Below are 17,632 nucleotides of genomic sequence, written 5' to 3'. Positions count from 1 at the left end.
ATGCATGCATATCTCACACAGGCACACATGCATGCATATCACACACATGCATGTGCATACATTCTATCATCTGTTTCATAGGGTGAAGGTTGACCAGTCCATTGTGAAGCATCCAGGAAGAACTCAGGATATGAAACATGGGGAAGACATATTTCTGCCTCATAGAATTCTCTATGTAGGTCACAGCCTACTCATCCAGAAAAAGAGTCCCTTCCCACATCCCTGTGTGGGTACTATCTGTCACTTAAAACAATGACGGCATGTACTTGGTGCCAGGCACTGTGCTGAGTATCTTACATGTGTCCTTTCTTTCCATCCTAGTGACTTTGATGAGATTGTTTCTCTTATCCTCACCTTTTCCCTGCAGTATCCCCCAAGGCACCTCAAGTTTCCACTGCAAAAGGAATGAGGCAAGATGTTAAACCCGGCAGTCTTACAGAATCCCTTCATCACCTGACACTCTGCTGCCTCCTAGTGCTGATGGACAGGCCTCCACATGCTAGCACTCACCCTGGCACTGGTTAAAATGCAGATTTGCAGAACTCTCCCAAATGTACTGCATAAGAATTCTACAAACAGGGAGCTTTCAATATGGATTACAAAGAGAAGACAGAGGTAGGATCTTCAGCAGAAGCAATGATACATTTAACAAAGTGTATCTGAGAGTCATGAGATATTTTATACAGTCTGCTGTGGTAATCCATAAAAACAGACGACATTTCCCAATAGTGTCATGTCTATGAGGCAGAAAGAAGCAAGTGACAACCTAAGAAAACAACAAGAACAGGCACTATCACCAGTTTTGTGTTTTCAATCATAACTTGCCATCTTCAGTGTATAATGAATTTTGACAAATATATACAACTGTGTGACCTCCACCAAAATTAAGGACTAAAATAATCTCAAATCTTAGAAAACTCCTTTACCTCTTTGTAATAAGCATTCAACTCCAGGCTACAGCAGTCACTTCTGTGTCTTCTGTGCTGACAGGTTTGCCTTCTCCGGGGTATTGTGTAAATGGAGTCATACAACACAGTCTTTTGTATCTGACGTCTTAGACTTAGTTTAATGTGCTTGCCACTCAGTAGGTAGCCTTTTTATTGCTGCATAATAATCCGTGGTGAAGACGTACCACAATTGTGTATCAGTACCACCATCGTGTACCAGTCAGACGGTATCTAGGTTGTTTCTGTCCGTCTTTTGGCATATGGATGATGTTGTCATGACGATTTACATGTGTGTTTTGTGTGAACATGAGTTTTCATTTCTTGAGCAAGTTAACTGAGATTTCTAGGTCAAATGTGAAATATGTACTTGGTTACAAGAACATTTCCCATTTTTCTTTTTTGTTGTTGTTTTTTATTTATTTATTTTTTTACATTCCAGATTTTATTCCCCACTCCTGGTCCACTCTCTGACTGTCCCACATCCCATACTTCCTCCCCATCCCATCTCCACGAAGATGTCCCCACCTCCATGCCCCACCCAACCAGACCTCTAAACTCCCTGGGGTCTCCAGTCTCTTGAGGGTTAGGTGCATCTCTCTGACTGAACCCAGACCCAGCAGTCCTCTGCTGTATATGTGTTGGGGGCCTCATAGCAGCTGGTGTGTGTTGCCTGGTTGGTGGTCACTTCCCATTTTTCAATGTATTTATATCACCTTAATTCACACCAAGAATGTGTGTTTGGGAACTCCCAATCCTTCTCAGCACTTGGTTTATTGTCAGTTTTTATTTCAGGTGATCCTAATCCCTTTTTTCCCTTAAAATAACATTTTTGATTATTTGGGAATTCCACATCATGCACCCTGATCACACTCACTTCCCAGTCTTCCCAGGTCTGCCCTCCCACTGATGTGATGGCACCCCACCCAAAAAAGAAGAAAGAAAGAAGTCCAACTTATGTTGCCCATATACTCTTTGGAGCATGGTCAAACTCCCAGCCCCCTAAACAAAACTGGGTCCTTCCCCACCCACACCCCTGCCAGAGGCCATCGGTTGTAGAAAGCTACACTTCAGCATCCTTGTCACAATTTGTAAGAGTTTTCTTAGATGACTTCCTGTCTGGGTTGTTACTTTTGGGGGCAGGGTGTTAGGGGTTGTCACAGAAGCCTTCTATGTCCCTCTTTCTCAACTGCGACTCCACAGTTATCAATAGTACCACTGCAAAAGTGGCTTCTTTGATCTTTACAGTTGGGAGAGTATAGATCACAAAGTTAAACATAGTGTCTGGCAACAGCACAGCCCACAGATATCCACATAGTCTCTGGTAGCAGTACAGACCATAGACATCAACACAGTCCTCTGTGGCAGCACAGGCCAAAGACATCAACACGGCCTCTGGGCAACATGGGTCACACAAAACAATACGGCCCCAGTGGCAGCCCAGCCCATGAACATCAACATGACTTCAGATGGCAGCACAGACCATGGACATCCACATAGCACCAGGAGTAGCACAAGCCACAGAGGATTATAATTCTTATACAGTGCTATCTTATTGTTTTGTTTCACATTTTCCTAATGTTAAGCACTCTTCCAAGTTCTATGTGTCTTCTTTAATGAAATGTCTATTTAAATCTTTACATTGTTTGTTTGTTTGTTTGTTTCTCTGTGTAGCCCTCGCTGTCCTGGAACACATTCTGTAGATCGGCTGACCTCCTACTCACAAAAATCCACCTGCCTTTGCCTTCCAAGTGATGGGTCTAAAGGCACACGCACAACCACTGCCTGGCCTCTCCATGTTCTTAAATTGAATTCCCATTTCAATTGAATTTAGAGCCTTTTTTATTTCAAAAAAGTCCTTTATCACTAGGCATTTTATAAACATTGCCTTCAAGTTTATGGATTACATTTTCATTTTCTCAACATTGTCCAAAAGAGTCTTGATTTTGTGATTTTTTTTATGAATTATAAAAACCTATAGTGGGGCTGGAGAAATGTTTCAGACAGTAAACAACTTGCTTTCAAGAATGAGGACCTGAGTTCCATCTCACACAAACTTAAAAAAAAAAAACAACAAAACAACCTAAGGGTGGAAACTGTAAGAAAAAGCAAATCACAGTAGAAGTTTCTGAGTATGTAATTTACAACAAAAGATATGTGTACCCAGGTGTGGTGGCTCATGCCTGTATCCCAATACCCAATACATTGTGAAGGGTTGTCATTGATTTGAAGCCAGCTTGTACTACATATCAAGTTCCAGGCCAGTCTGGGATACAAACTAAAACTCTGTTTCACAAAAAAGTTAAATTGAACTGGATTTACGAATGTATTTATTTCTGTGCTGAAGAGGTCAGGGGACCACATACATGCTAAGTCTACCACTGAACGAGACACCCCTCCCCAAGCTCCTGATAAACTTGTTATAAATCATGTTGCAAGAGTTATAATAAAGTTTTACTGCTGGCTATTTTTCCTGATGCTGTGACCAAATATCTAACAGAAAGCAACTGACAGGTTGAAGAGTTTATGTTGACTCACAATTTGAGTGGGTAGACCCATGGTAGAGGACAGACTGGGAGACCGCCGGTCACACTGTGTTACCTCGGGAAGGAGAGATGAACGGTGGTCCTCTGTCCCCTTATTTCTCCCTTTGTAATCAGCTGGGAATCGAGACTGGGATGGTGCTGTGCCCAGGCTCAAGGCGGTTTTTCCTCCTCCATACTTCTCTGAAAACACCCTCCCAGACCTACTGAGAGAAATGTCTCCTCAGTGACTCCCAATCTGATCAAGACAATGAAGAAAACCATCACACTTTTATATTAAATATGATTTTTTTTCACTGTGTAACCCCGGCTGGCCTTCAACTTGCTTTATAAAGCAGATTAGCCTCAAACTCAGAGATCACCCTGCTGCTGCCTCCGAGCCCTGAGATCAAAGGTGTGCACCACCACACCCTGCTCTTTCTCCATTTTTAAATCGGGATATTTGTTTTTATATATTTGGTTAGATTTGCTATATTTTAGCTGTCAACCCTTCTTGGGTGCATGGTTTGCAAGTATTTTCTCCCAGTATATGGCACGTCTCCATTCTGTGTCCTTTAGTGTGTATTATATAACCCACTCCTTTATCCTGTTTTCCTTCATTGGTTTTACAGCGCTGAATCTTGGGTTTTGAGTCTTTGTTTTCACTTGACTTCTATATGGTGTGATGAGGGTCAAATTTCACTCTTCCACATGCAGCCATCTTCTTTTCTCAACAACATTCATTAAAAAAACTGCCCTTTTCCCGACTTGTATGTTTTGGGGCCCATTGTTGAAAACTCAACTCACTGTAAATGTGGGAGTCATTTCTGGGTCTTTGTTCCTGTTCTAATGGTTCCTGTGTCTGCTTTTGTACCAGCAATATATATATATATGAGTTTTGTAATGCATTTCCAAATCAAGGAGCGTAGTGACCTTCCCTGCTTCTCATCACAGGAAAAAAAAAATACTGACGGTGGTGATGCAGTGTTAATGGAAGGGGTGTGCATGAGGCCAGTCCTTCGTGGCATAAACTTATAATCCCAACTACTTGAGAGACTGAAACAGGATTGCTAGTTTCAGTGCCTGCCAGGACAGCAATGTGAGTTCGAAGCCATCCTGGACAATTTAAGGAGACCCTGTTGTAAAACAAAACAGTATTTTTTTAAAAGATTTTTATTTATTTATACACTGTAGCTGTCTTCAGACACACCAGAAGGGGGCATCAGATCTCATCTGTGGTTGTGAGCCACCATGTGGTTGCTGGGATTTGAACTCAGGACCTCTGGAAGTGCAGTCAGTGCTCTTAACCACTGAGCCATCTCTCCAGCCCCAAAAAATGTATTTTTTTTAAATGTAGCTCAGTGGTAGGACATTTGCCTAACATGTAAAAGGGTCCCAGCCCCAGAAGAAAAAAAAAAAAGAGGAGGGAAGAATGCTGTCTTTTCATGAAAGCAATCAGAGCAGCAATATGAGATTTGAGGAATTTAAGAGGAGTGCTGTGCACTGATGGGTGGGCTCCAGTTACACAAGGCAGTCTAATGGTGAGGAGCCACAGGTCCTAGGCTGTAAGACCACCAGGAAAAAATCTCTTTGCAAGACCTTAACTTCAAAAGTCAAAAAACACTCAAAAACTGTCAGGTTTTGTTTTATTTGCTCTGGATTTTAAACAAATGAGAGGATATAAAGATCGTTTCTGCCCGTGAGCACAGCATAACCTGTAAGAACTAACAAGCACTTGAAGCGGTAGCACAGCCACTATGCTTACACCGTCCCTGAGCAGTCTCTTCTGTTCCTGATAGAGAAGGAGCTCCAAGTCAGAATCTGCACTGTTGCGACGGCCAGGGAGACCACACAAACCAAACTGAACATGCTGTCCTGGAGATCTAAGAGTATTCTAGAGGAGAAGATGTACAACAGTTAATTTTTGTCCTAGAAGCTTCTTTTAAGTCAGAGCTATCTAACACATGGTATTTGGTAGCATTTTATCTATGAGTTCATTTAACTCGAGAGAAAGAGACATTGTGTTTGATTCTTTCAAGTACCTGAGTAATTTCTTCCTTCTAGTTATACATAGGAAAAGAAGGTGACATGTAAACTTGTGACTACCTTCCCTGGTGACAAGTGCTGCCTCTGTGATACAGAAGCACATGCCATGTATGGGTGGACAGAGAACAGGGTCCAGGACACAAAGCAGAAGCTTTCAGTGTAGTACCTTTAGGCCAGGCATGGCAGTTAGTGCAGGCTTGTTATCCCAGCACCCAGGAAGCAGAGGTGGATTGTGGGTTTGAAGCTAATCTGAGCCATGTAGGCAGTTTCAGGCCAACCTAGGACTGCACAGCAATACCTTGTGTGAAAGGAAACCAATGGAGAATTACATTGCTGGGCCTGATGATACAGATCTGTGGTTGCGGCTTACTGGGAAGCTGAGGCAAGAGGATCACAAGTTCAAGGCCTGTCTGAGCTACAAACATATATGCATTTTCAATGTCTTCAGTCTTGAAATAGCTCAGCAACCAAGCTTTAAACAAACTGAGTGACTCTAGACACTCATTTCTAGTACATATGATGACTGTCGACGTGTTAGGATGGAATGTCTCAGGGTGTTAGACAAGCATCTCCTGTCAGAAGGTTTACCTACTTTTAACAAGTGGGGTCTACAAGAGGCTTCTCAGAGAAAATGTATCAAGAGTTCTGAGAAATGCATACATGTCAGCTAGAAAACTTGTCTAGAATCATATGCAAATACCCCAGCCATATTCGCGCCCTCTCTAAGCTCGGGCATGAAATGTTCTTGGTACTTGGTCTGGATTACATCTGTTAGATGTGACCATGCCTCTCAACCCTCACTCATTAAACCTGCCCTTCACCTTGACTCCTACATGGTCCATGAACAAATTGCTACCCACCTACTTCCAGTTTTCTTCTGCTTCTTCTAGGGTGCTGAGACAGCCACCAGAGTGCAGGTCAGCAGCTAGACTACTACATCATTGCATCCAGATGATGGCCTCATTGTCACTCTGCCCAATCCATGAAACACTTTATTTCTAGAAGCTTGTGGTAATTTGTTGTCCTGGAATTGCCTCTTTTAAGAGAAATCCTTTCCTTTCTTCCATAGGAAACTGTCTCTGTCCTTGAGACTTGGTGGGGCCTAACTGCCCCACTTCAGGCCCAACCAACAGTCAATATCCATACCTAGTCAGAGGAAGTCATGCCTTATGAGTTACTGCCACCTCAGTGATAGGCATGTGACTCAGATGGTGCTTCTTAGGATCTGTCTGCAGACTTTTGGTGTGCGGCTGAGTCAAAGGTGCGTATTTATTCACAGCCTGGAGCTGTTCAGTCAGTGAGCCTGAGAGCTTTGCTGTTACTGAGTGGTAAAAGCATGAAGGCAAAACGGAGACGGTCACAGGCTTCTGACATCATGTGAGACCCAGGTCTGCTGGACTTTTCACACATAACCTGAAGGTGTTGAAGCTAGTCTGCATCACATTTCTGCCACTTGTAGCCACACTGGCCTGGAAAACACGCCTTTCCAACTGGCACTTATGCCACTGTTACTGTAAATCAGCCGCTTTGACCCAGGCTGGGTGAAGGTGGGATGTAATTGGCCACAACCAGTTAATTTGTCTCTTAAGACAAAGAGGTTTGAAACAGCTGAGTATAGATTTCCAGAAGGAGAGGACAAGGTCATGACTGTGCTTTTGAACTTGAGGCTGTGGATGCTTATAAATGCGAAGCGTTGCTCACCGGCCTTAACTGTTCATTGATCTCAGCCACATGACACACTAGATGGGAGACAATGGGTGCAAAATGCCAAGAGGCAGTGGAAACCCAAGTTCCACTTTGAAACAGAATCATGTCTCTAATAAAAAGAGAAGAAGGAAGTGGCCTAATCAAAGCCCTTAGAGAGGGGGCCACAACTAAGAGCCACTCACTAGTCAGAATCATTACAATATGTGCTTTATGAAAAGGCCAGTTTCTGCTTGGCAGAGGCACCTCTGTGCTCTGGTCTCAGTGTTTCATTAGCAACAGGAGCCTATTATCCTTCAGCATTCTCTAGTTATAACAGATTCCAGCTTCAGAAATATCCAGAAATTGGATTCCAGCTGCAAGGGGCTCTCTCTGGGAGATTTTCCACCTCTGAGATCAAACTGTCTTTTTTTTTTTTTTCTCCTGTTTCCCTGGGGAGAAGGGTCTGGAGAACACCTGTGGCGATTTACAGACTCAAAGCCTCTATTGAACACGCCTACTTAGGCTAGGGAAAGGCTGAAGAGATGGCTCTGTATGTAATGAGCATTTGCTGCTCACACATGAGGACCTGAGTTTACATGCTAGCATCATGTTAAAAAAAAATCAAAAGTGCTGGTATAGCTCCTCACAGCTGTAACCACAGTGCTAAGAGGTAGAGGAGGAGGGGTGGGAGGATTTCTGGCTGCCAGCATAAGGTTTAATGAGAGGACCTGTCTCAAAGTAGTAGAGAGTAGAATAGCAAAACATCCAACATCCTCCTCTAGCCTTCATGCATGTATACCCACACCAATATCACACACACACACTCACACACACACACACACACACACACACACACACAATCACTATCTCACTCACTCACAAAGTATCTTAAGCTACATGCTCAAAGGCTGCAAAGGAACATTCCAATGAATCTAACAACCTGGCAACTATCCTGCTAGTGGTCCTAAGGAACACACTTAGGTGTCTGTTGTATCGAATGGCTTCACACTTTCCAAAGTACCTGTGAGTTCCCCATTACTTCACAGGCTTTTCAAAGATTTCTTTGTCTTTCAGGTTTTCTTTTGTCTTGTCTTCTCTTCTCAAAACAGGGTTTTGCTGTAGCTGGCCTGGATTTGCTACATAGATCAGATTGCCTCAAACTTGGGGCAATCCTTCTGGGAGTACTACAGGCATCCACCACCATGCCTGGCTTCTGCTTGTTTCTCAAGATTTCTTTTTTTTTTTCTCCAAAAATTGTATTTCAAGCAGGGACATGACTTTTGAGAGTTTATTCTCTTCTCTCTACTGGAATATGGATGATCTATTGACTGTTTTGCTATCAGACTGTCTTGACTTCTCATTTCCAATCTTGCCAACTGTGGTGTTTGAATGAAAGCCACCCTCACAGGCTCATATATTTGAACGTCTGATTGCCAGTTAATGGGTAGGCTGTCAGGAAGGGTTGGGTTGGGAAGTGTGGCTTTGTTGGTGTGTCACTGAGGGTGCTTTGAAGTTTCAAAATCCCTCACCAGGTCCAGTGAGCTCTCTCTGTCTCCATATCTTAGCTACCGCTCCAGCACCATGCCTGCCTGCCTGCCTGCCTGCCTGCTGCCATACTCCCTACCGTGTAAGGACTCATACTCTGAATCTGTAAGCCCCACATTAAACGCTTCTTTTATAAGTTACCTCAGTCATGGTGTCTCTTCACTGCGAAAGGACAGTAAGTAAGGTACCAACATTTTGAATGAATCTCAAGTATAAAAAAAATAGGGGTTTTTTTAAAAATTATTTATTTATATGTATGAGTGCTTATTTGCATGTATGACTGCATGACAGAAGAGGGCATCAGATCCCATTACAGATGGTTGTAAGCCACTAACTGGGAATTGAACTCAGGACCTCAGGAAGAGCAGCCAGTACTCTTAACCACTGAGTCATCTCTCCAGCCCTAGAAAACAACTGTTAAGGCAGGCAAGATGGCTTGATGAGCCACATTTGATCTCAGGGACCCACCCAGTGACTCCCACAGCTGTCCTCTGACCTCCACACTTGTGCTGCACATGAGCACGCACACATTCATTCACTCATCCTGAAGCTCTGCTTATGCTTTCTTTTCACCACGAATTTACAGCACATTTGCTCCTTTAGATTCTTAGGATACAAAGAAAATAACAATATTGTCATTCAACAAACCGTACCTTCTAGCAGAAGCATAGAAACCATGAACAAATGCATTTAATTTTAGCATGTAATTATAATAACATTTTTCTTTATGAAAAAATTTTATGTACCTTGTTTTCTCTCATGATTTCTTCCTTTCAAAAGAAAATAACTACTGAACAATAAATACCTAACAATAGGTAATAAAATCCCCAAATATCATCATTTAGTACACCTCACTTTTTTAAAAAAGATTTATTTACTTATTGTATGTGAGTACACTGCAGCTGTCTTCAGACACACCAGAAGAGGGCATCGGATCCCATTACAGATGGTTGTGAGCCACCATGTGGTTGCTGGGAATTGAACTCAGGACCTCTGGAAAAGCAGTCAGTGCTCTTAACCGCTGAGCCATCTCTCCAGCCCATACCTTGTTTTCTTAACTTAGACCTGCTAGGCCATTTGTAAAGTCAGCTCTATGAAGTAAAGGGAGCATAATATAAGCTATCATACTGGAACCTCAAGTTCTATTACACTTAGAGTCTTCCTAATCACAAGGGTGAAGTGAAGGCTTGTCTCTACTCTCCTTTTCCCCATTGATCTCACCTCTAAAAGGCATGAAATTACTGGGGCTACATTCAGGAAGAACTTAAGGTCTTCTGGGCACAGATACATCAATTGTTGCTACCTTGGGAGCAAAGAAGAAAATTTCCCTTTCATTAGGTCAATTTGCTAATAGTCATCTAAGGCTGGGGATGGTGGTTCACGCCTGTAATCTGAGCATGGGAGGCTAAGACAGGAGATCACAAATTCAAGGCCAATCTGCATTACATAGCGATCTATATCAAAAAACACAGCCAGGGGCACCCACGGCCGCAGACTAGCTCTCGCTTGCCATGGAGAAGACCGAGCTGATTCAGAAGGCCAAGCTGGCCGACCAGACCGAGCGCTATGACGACATGGCCACCTGCATGAAAGCTTTGATGGATGGAGCAGAGCGCCGAGCTGTCTGTCCAATGAGGAGTGCAACCTGCTGTTGGTGGCCTACAAGAACGTGGTCGGGGGCCACAGGTCCTCCTGGAGGGTCATCACAAGCATCGAGCAGAAGACCAGAAGTTGCAGCTGATCAAGGACTATCGGGAGAAAGTAGAGTCTGAGCTGAGGTCCATCTGCACTATGGTCCTGGAATTGTTGGATAAGTATTTAATAGCCAATGCAACTAATCCAGAGAGTAAAGTCTTCTATCTGAAAACGAAGGGAGATTATCCCTGGTATCTTGCTGGAGTAGCTTGTGGCGATGATCGAAAACAAACGATAGAAAATTCCCAAGGAGTCTACCAAGAGACATTTGATATAAGCAAGAAAGAGATGCAACCTACACATCCAATTCGCCTGGGGCTGGCTCTTAACTTTTCTGTATTTTACTATGAGATCCTTAATAATCCAGAGCTTGCCTGCACACTGGCTAAAACGGCTTTTGATGAGGCCATTGCAGAGCTTGATACACTGAACGAAGACTTCTACAAAGACAGCACCCTCATCATGCAGTTGCTTAGAGACAACTTAACATTATGGACATCAGACAGTGCAGGAGAAGAATGTGATGCAGCGGAGGGGGCAGAGAACTAAAGGCATCCAGGGCACCAGCCTCCTTCCCCTCAAGAAAACCTTTTTACATCTCCGTTCCTTATTCCACTTGGATTTCCTCTAGCAAGGAAGCCCATTCATGTGTGTGGGATCAACTGTTTACAGTCTTTTCACATGCAGCTTTGGGAAAACCCCATCCCTTGGTTTGTGTTGTCTCCGCCTTCCTGGTATGCTGCTGTAGAAAAGCATCAATAGCTTCATTTCCTATAAACACGAGTGACTTCCAGACACTTGTGTAGAAGACTGAGAGCACATTTGGTATTTAGGTAATCTGAACCAGTTCTGCAAGTGACTGTATTACTGTGAAGCTATGGAAATGTAGTACATTACATTTAAAGTAATTATAATAATAACTTCTTGATTTCTACATTCCTTTTCTGAACCTTCTTGGGGGTTTCCTTTCAGAAGCAACTTTTCCATGCTCTTATTACAAATTCCTTTTCAGTAGGAATCCAGAAGTGTTAGATTGAATGGGAAAGCACTTAATGCATCCGGGCTTGGGGTCAGAGATTGAAATGTCTCCTGTCACATATTCTGGAAGTTGCATCTGTCTGTGACAACAGGAGTTTCTTTATTCATTCTTCGTTTGCTGCTGTTTAAGTTGACAGCTTCCTTCCCAATAAAAATTCACGTACACCTCCTGCCTTGTAGCTCTGGTATTCACTTTACCTTGTGATACAAGTAGCACGTTGCTGCCAGAATGCAAGCATTGCTTTGGGCAAATTAAAGTGCATGTCCTTTCTTAATACACTAGAAAGGAGAAATAAAGTACACAAGTCCAAGTCTAAACTTTGGTACTTTCCCATGCAGATTTGTGCACATGTAAGAGGGTATCCGGTTTGTCCAGTGACTGTTCTTTAGAGAGTTGGACCACTATATTATGTGTTTGCTAATCATTGACTGTAGTCCTAAAAAAGCCTTGTGAAAATGTTATGTCCTATGTAACAACAGAGTAACATAAAAATAAAACTACATTTTGGAAAAAAAAAACAAAACCAAAAAACCAAAAAAAAACCACAAAAACAAACCACACACACACACACAAACACACAGAGAGAGAGAGAGAGAGAGACAGACAGACAGACAGACAGACAGGAAGGAGTTGGGGAGGGGTCTAGCAGCTAGGAACCAATGTTGCAATTTTACTTTCCTCACAGCTAGAAGTCCAAGATAAGAGAGCCAGGTTGGCTAGACTTTAGTAGGGGCCCTTCTATTTGTTTGCAGACAGAAAGTGATATTCTGTGCAATTGAACCTAGGATGTGGCTAGCACATGCTAGGCAGGCATTCTACCACTGGGCCATACTGTCAGCCTCAGGAGGTCATGTCCTTGCATGGGAGGGATGTATGACAGAGAGAGAACATTTGTTTATATTTTCTTTCTCCCTTTCCCGTGTGTGTGTGTGTGTATGTGTGTAACCTAGGCCCTCACACAAGCTTATGATGATGCAGCCGTTCTTTATCAATGAGCAATACCCAGAAGCCACGACCTTCCTCTTTCCAGAGTACTTACCCTATCATGCAGGACCTATGTTCAGGACCTGCCCTAAACTCACTTCTCAAAGGTCCCATCTGGAAATATTGCCCACTGTGAGTTAGGACTTTAATATATGAACTTTGAGGAGACTCAGTTTGGTTCACAGTAGCCTGTTTAACATGTTTCTTCCATCGCTACTAATTTTCCCAACAACATTATGTACCAAGGGACAGATGGGATAATTTAATTGCCAAAGTTACATGAGTAGTAAGTTTGGATATGGAACTGAAATTTCTATCTACAAAATTTTATCTCATCTAAAAATCTCTCTAATAAAAAATAATACCTTGCCAGGCGGTGGTGGCTCATGCCTTTAATCCCAGCACTTGGGAGGCAGAGGCAGGTGGATTTCTGAGTTCAAGGCCAGCCTGGTCTACAGAGTGAGTTCCAGGACAGCCCGGGCTACACAGAGAAACCCTGTCTTGAAAAAAAAAAAAAAAAAAGTACCTCTAATCTCAATTTTTTAAGGAAAAAAAAACAAATTAACCAGTTTTTGAGAAGGTTGCCTATGTTTTGTGGAAATGAGTTAAGATACTTCTGTGTACCAAGGATCCTGCAGCTAGATCTGATTGCAGGGCGAGACTGCCATGAAAGTGTGGGGCTCTACTGCTCTACACACCTACGGTCCTGCTCACACATCCATCTAGGAAGACTGTAAGGGATGGGGGTAGAAGAGTCTGGTGTTTCTCTAACCATCCTAAGATTGGTACTCTCTCCTGTGAATTGAGTTATTTCCACAGCTAGCCCCTTTGCAATGGAACACTATCTCCATTTACAGAAGTAAGTAGCAAATGCTATGGGGAAAAAATTAACACTGGCCACAATTCTATGGAAAAACCCAAAGTACATAAATTAATGTGGCAATAGGCACATCTTGATAGAGTTCCTTCCAAATTTTCATAACCACATCTCTTAACATGATATCAGTAAATCAATATAGCCTTTACTATAATCTTTTGGGCCAAAAGGTTTTCATTTAAAATTATGCAAATACTTGTGTCCAATATAATTAGTGCCTAGGCTTAAACAATATTGGTTTAAAAATAAGTACACATCTTGATATCCCTAAATGTACATGTGTTCATATATGCTTTGCAGCTTTAATATTTTGCCTGCTCTTTAATACTACTTTTCTAAAATACAATGCTATGAAAGGGGAAAGAACGAAACTGTGTTTCACCAAAATACAGACTCTGAGGCAATGTTCTAACACCTAGGGTTTTTTAGTTCTTTTGGTATGCCTATGAAATAAGAACAGGCAGGAAGAGCTCTGTGAGTTTAAAGCCAGCCTGGTTTACACAGCAAGTTCAAGGACAGCCAGGACTACATAGAGAAACCCTATCTCAAACAAACAAAGATTGTATGCATCAATAAACTCAAGATTAATAACATGAAAAACATTAGTAAACTTTGTAAGTCAAAGTCAAGGACAATAGCTCGATAAGTAAAATGTTTGCTATATAAGCATTAGGACCCGAGTTTGAGCCCCACAATGCACATAAAAAAGCCTGACATGATGGTGTACACTTGCAAGCCCAGCACTGAGAGGTGGAGATACGAGATCCCGGGCCTCACTACCAGCCAGCCTAACTTGCATGGAACTCTCAGGCCAGTGAAAGACTATGTCTGAAAAGTAAATAGCACCTTGGGAATGACATCTGAGGGTGACTTTGCCCCACATATACATGTGCACACATGTGCATGCACATCGACAAACATACAACCTAAATATATAAGTAAATAAATATTTTAAAATGCAAATCTTAGGACTACTTTGAATTTGTATGTGGCTCACTCTGAGAAGAATCATTTTGTATCTGAGTTCTTGCTATTGTTGAAGACCATGCAGTCTACTATGCCATTGGAAGAGAAAAAAAGTCACTTTCTAAACTTTTTTCATGAATATAATTTTGGAGGTATCTGTTATGAAACTTCAGGACAGAAAACCAGCAAAAGAAATGGTGCATATCTCTCTATATGTCCCAACTTGAAACCCATACCATGAGAGAAAGCCTACCCCTGACACTATTAACAATGTTCTCCTATACCTGCAGACAGGAGCCTAGCATAACTGTCCTCTGAGAGGCTTCACCCGGCAGCTAATGGAAACAGATGCAGAGACCCACAGCCAAACATTAGGTGAAGTTCAGGGAATCTTATGGAAGAGGGAGAGGAAAGATTGAAGGAGCCAGAGGAGACAAGGACACCATAAAAAAAAACCCTACATAATCAACTAACCTGGACCCATAGGGGCTCCACAAACTGAACCACTAAACAAAGAACAGGCATAGGAGGGAGCTAGACTGCCTACACATATGTAACAGTCTTCATGTGAGACCCCTAACTGCAGGAGCAGGGGCTGTCTCTGATCCTATTGCCTTTGGTCCCCTTCCCCCTAATTGGGCTGTCTTGTATAGGCTCAATAGAAGAAGATGTGCCTAGTCCTACTGCAACTTGATATGCCAAGGCAAGTTGATATCTGTGGGAGGCACCCCCTTCTCTGAGGAGAAAGGGAGGAGGAAATAGGGTAAGGTGAGGTGACAGGGAGGGACTTGGAGAAGAGGAGGAAGGGGAAATTATGATTGGAATATAAAGTAAAAATTTTAATTAAAAAGAAAAAATAAATCGTGCATCTGTCTTCCACATGCTAGGAATAAAGGCATGTGTAGGATCCAAGGCATGTGCTACCACACCTGGCGATTTCAGTGTTCTTTAGACTGAATAATATTTATTTTATGTATGTATCAGATTTTCATTATTCATTCATCTGCAGATGGACATAAAAGTTGGTTCTAATTCATTGCTATACATAGTAAATAGAGCCAGAATAAATGTGGATGCACAAATATCTTTATGGTAGGATACAGAGTTCACAAGGAATGTGCATATATAATTTTTAACATACTTGTATGGCTTAGGGTAGAGCTCATTGGTAGAGCATTTACCTAGCATGCCCCAAGCCCTGGTCACATTTCTAATATGGAAAAAAAAAGGAAGAAAGAAACATGCTTGTATATAAACCAGACTGATCACAGGAAGCCATTATTCTTTTTGTTTTGTCTTGCTTTGCTTTGGTTTGGATTTTTAGATAGGTTCTCATACTATAGTTCAGACTGGCCTGGAATTCACTGTATAGTACAGGCTGTCTTCAAACTCATGGCAATCCTCCAGCCTTAGCCTCCCTGTGAGCTAGCAGTATAACAGGTATGAGCCATCATACCCAGAAAAAAACTATTTCTCAAATAATGATTTTATATACTGATGTAAATGTATAACGATCAGTTATATACAATACACCAGTAGATGACAGTGCAATCCAGTGAATACAGCTGACAGTCTATGACCCCCCGTAAAAATCTACCTTTGTATTCCTAATGTCCTGTGAAGCAGCAGGAGTGTGGCCAGTACTGCACGGTACGCCCTGGCACATGGAGTAGGTGTATTTACTGCATCCATGCAAGTAAACAACCACAGACCTGTGTTTCTTTGTATTTGTGGCTTCTCTGACCTCTGGACTTAGCTCAGTGTACTGGATTTGCCCTTCTGCCTCCCTAATGCCATGCAAGCAGAGCAGGAACAAACCTTAGGACTCTAGCTCTCAGCTCGGTATTAACACTACAAAAATTCGATGTGTCTGCCAAGAAAAAACATAAATCTACTTGGTTAAGCAAGTGAAAGGAGGAGGTCTTTGCCATAACATCCTGGAGCTGTATTGTACATTCTCTTGTGCAATATTCTGGCAGCTTGGTCTATAATTTCAAAACTATCTGCTTCATGTTTGCAGTGCTAGGGGTTGAATCACATACACACTTGGCAAGTGATTAACCACTGAACTATATCCCCAGAGTTAAAGTAATTTTTTGAGCAGGAGATTATATACATTTGATGATCTATTTCTTTTCTTATTAACACAATGTCTCATTGTGTAGCCCTGACTGGCCTCAAACTTACTATGTAGATCAAGATAGCCTCAAACTCACTGTCAGGTGTGGTGGCACACCCTTTTAATCCTAGCACTCGGGAGGCAGAGGCAGGGGATTTCTGGGCCAGCCTGGTCTACACAGCAAATTCTAAGGCAGCAAGGGATACACAGTGAGACCTTGTCTCAAAAAAAATTTGAACAAACAAGAAACCAGATGTGTGCCACCATGCCCAAGCCTGGTCATCCATTTCTACCATCACTACATGAAATATCTTATCCCATATAACTAGGGATTATTCTGGTTTTCTTGCTCAAGTTACCCAATTATAGATCCTTATTAACAAATTCAATGATTCTATTTTGCTGAATTAAGTGTATCACTGAATCCTTTAGGAAGTAAATATAGGGGCCTGTGGAATGGTTCAACAGGTAAAAATTCTTACCCCAAAGCTTGATAATCTAAGTTTGATCCCTGAGACCCACAGAGTGAAGAAAGAGAGCCAACTTCCACAGGTTGTCTTCTGACAGCCACAGGCGTACCCATATGCACGCACACACACACACACACACACACACACACACACCACTACTTGGAACTAACTATGTAGCCCAACCTGATCTAAAGTTCAAACAATCTCCTGCCTCACTCAGCTTTTCAAGAATTGGCATTACCACTACATTTAGCTCAGAAATAACATATCTTTAATTACACCAAGGAATTTAGAGTAATTTTTGAAAGGGGCAAAGGGAGGAACACTAGCCCTAAGTTAGCCGGTTCTGAACACTGAAAACAGTAAGCAAAGAAACAGATGCTATACCAGGTGTGGTGGTGCACTTTTAATGTCAGTACTTGAGAAGCAAGACTGGTGGATCTCTGTGAGTTCAAGGCCATCCTGGTCAACATAGTGAGCTCTAGAACAGCTAGGACTACATAAAAAGTCATTGTCTCAAAAAGAGAGGGGGGGGGAGAGAGAGAGAGAGAGAGAGAGAGAGAGAGAGAGAGAGAGAGAGAGAGAGGAAAAAGAAAGGGATCACCTGTTGAGTACTACAGTTAGCCTCTGGATCAGGTCGTATGTGCCACATGAGGCCACCAGAGGGCAAGTTTTAGTCATCACTTAAAAGATAAATGATATCCAAGTGCCTGTATGTGCTTGTATCTCTGAAAATGCT

General features: G+C 42.3%; 1 protein-coding gene and 1 pseudogene across 1 annotated transcript in view; one reads left to right on the top strand and one right to left on the bottom strand.

Annotated features, from left to right (window-relative positions):
- Positions 1-1,207: 1,207 nt before the first annotated feature.
- Positions 1,208-11,040, top strand: LOC114618507 (annotated as a pseudogene).
- Positions 5,228-17,632, bottom strand: part of LOC114618506 (transmembrane protein 180-like) — a 24,681-nt gene continuing 12,276 nt past the window's right edge. The window contains exon 6 of the mRNA XM_028764287.1: positions 5,228-5,360. Coding sequence (XP_028620120.1) covers positions 5,228-5,360 — 133 coding nt within the window. The remainder of the gene's footprint in view (positions 5,361-17,632) is intronic.

Source organism: Grammomys surdaster, unplaced genomic scaffold, assembly GCF_004785775.1.
Source record: "Grammomys surdaster isolate TR1022 unplaced genomic scaffold, NIH_TR_1.0 142, whole genome shotgun sequence".
Taxonomy (NCBI): domain Eukaryota; kingdom Metazoa; phylum Chordata; class Mammalia; order Rodentia; family Muridae; genus Grammomys; species Grammomys surdaster.
The sequence above is the reverse complement of the archived record's forward strand: the minus strand, read 5'-3'. Positions and strand labels throughout refer to the sequence as shown.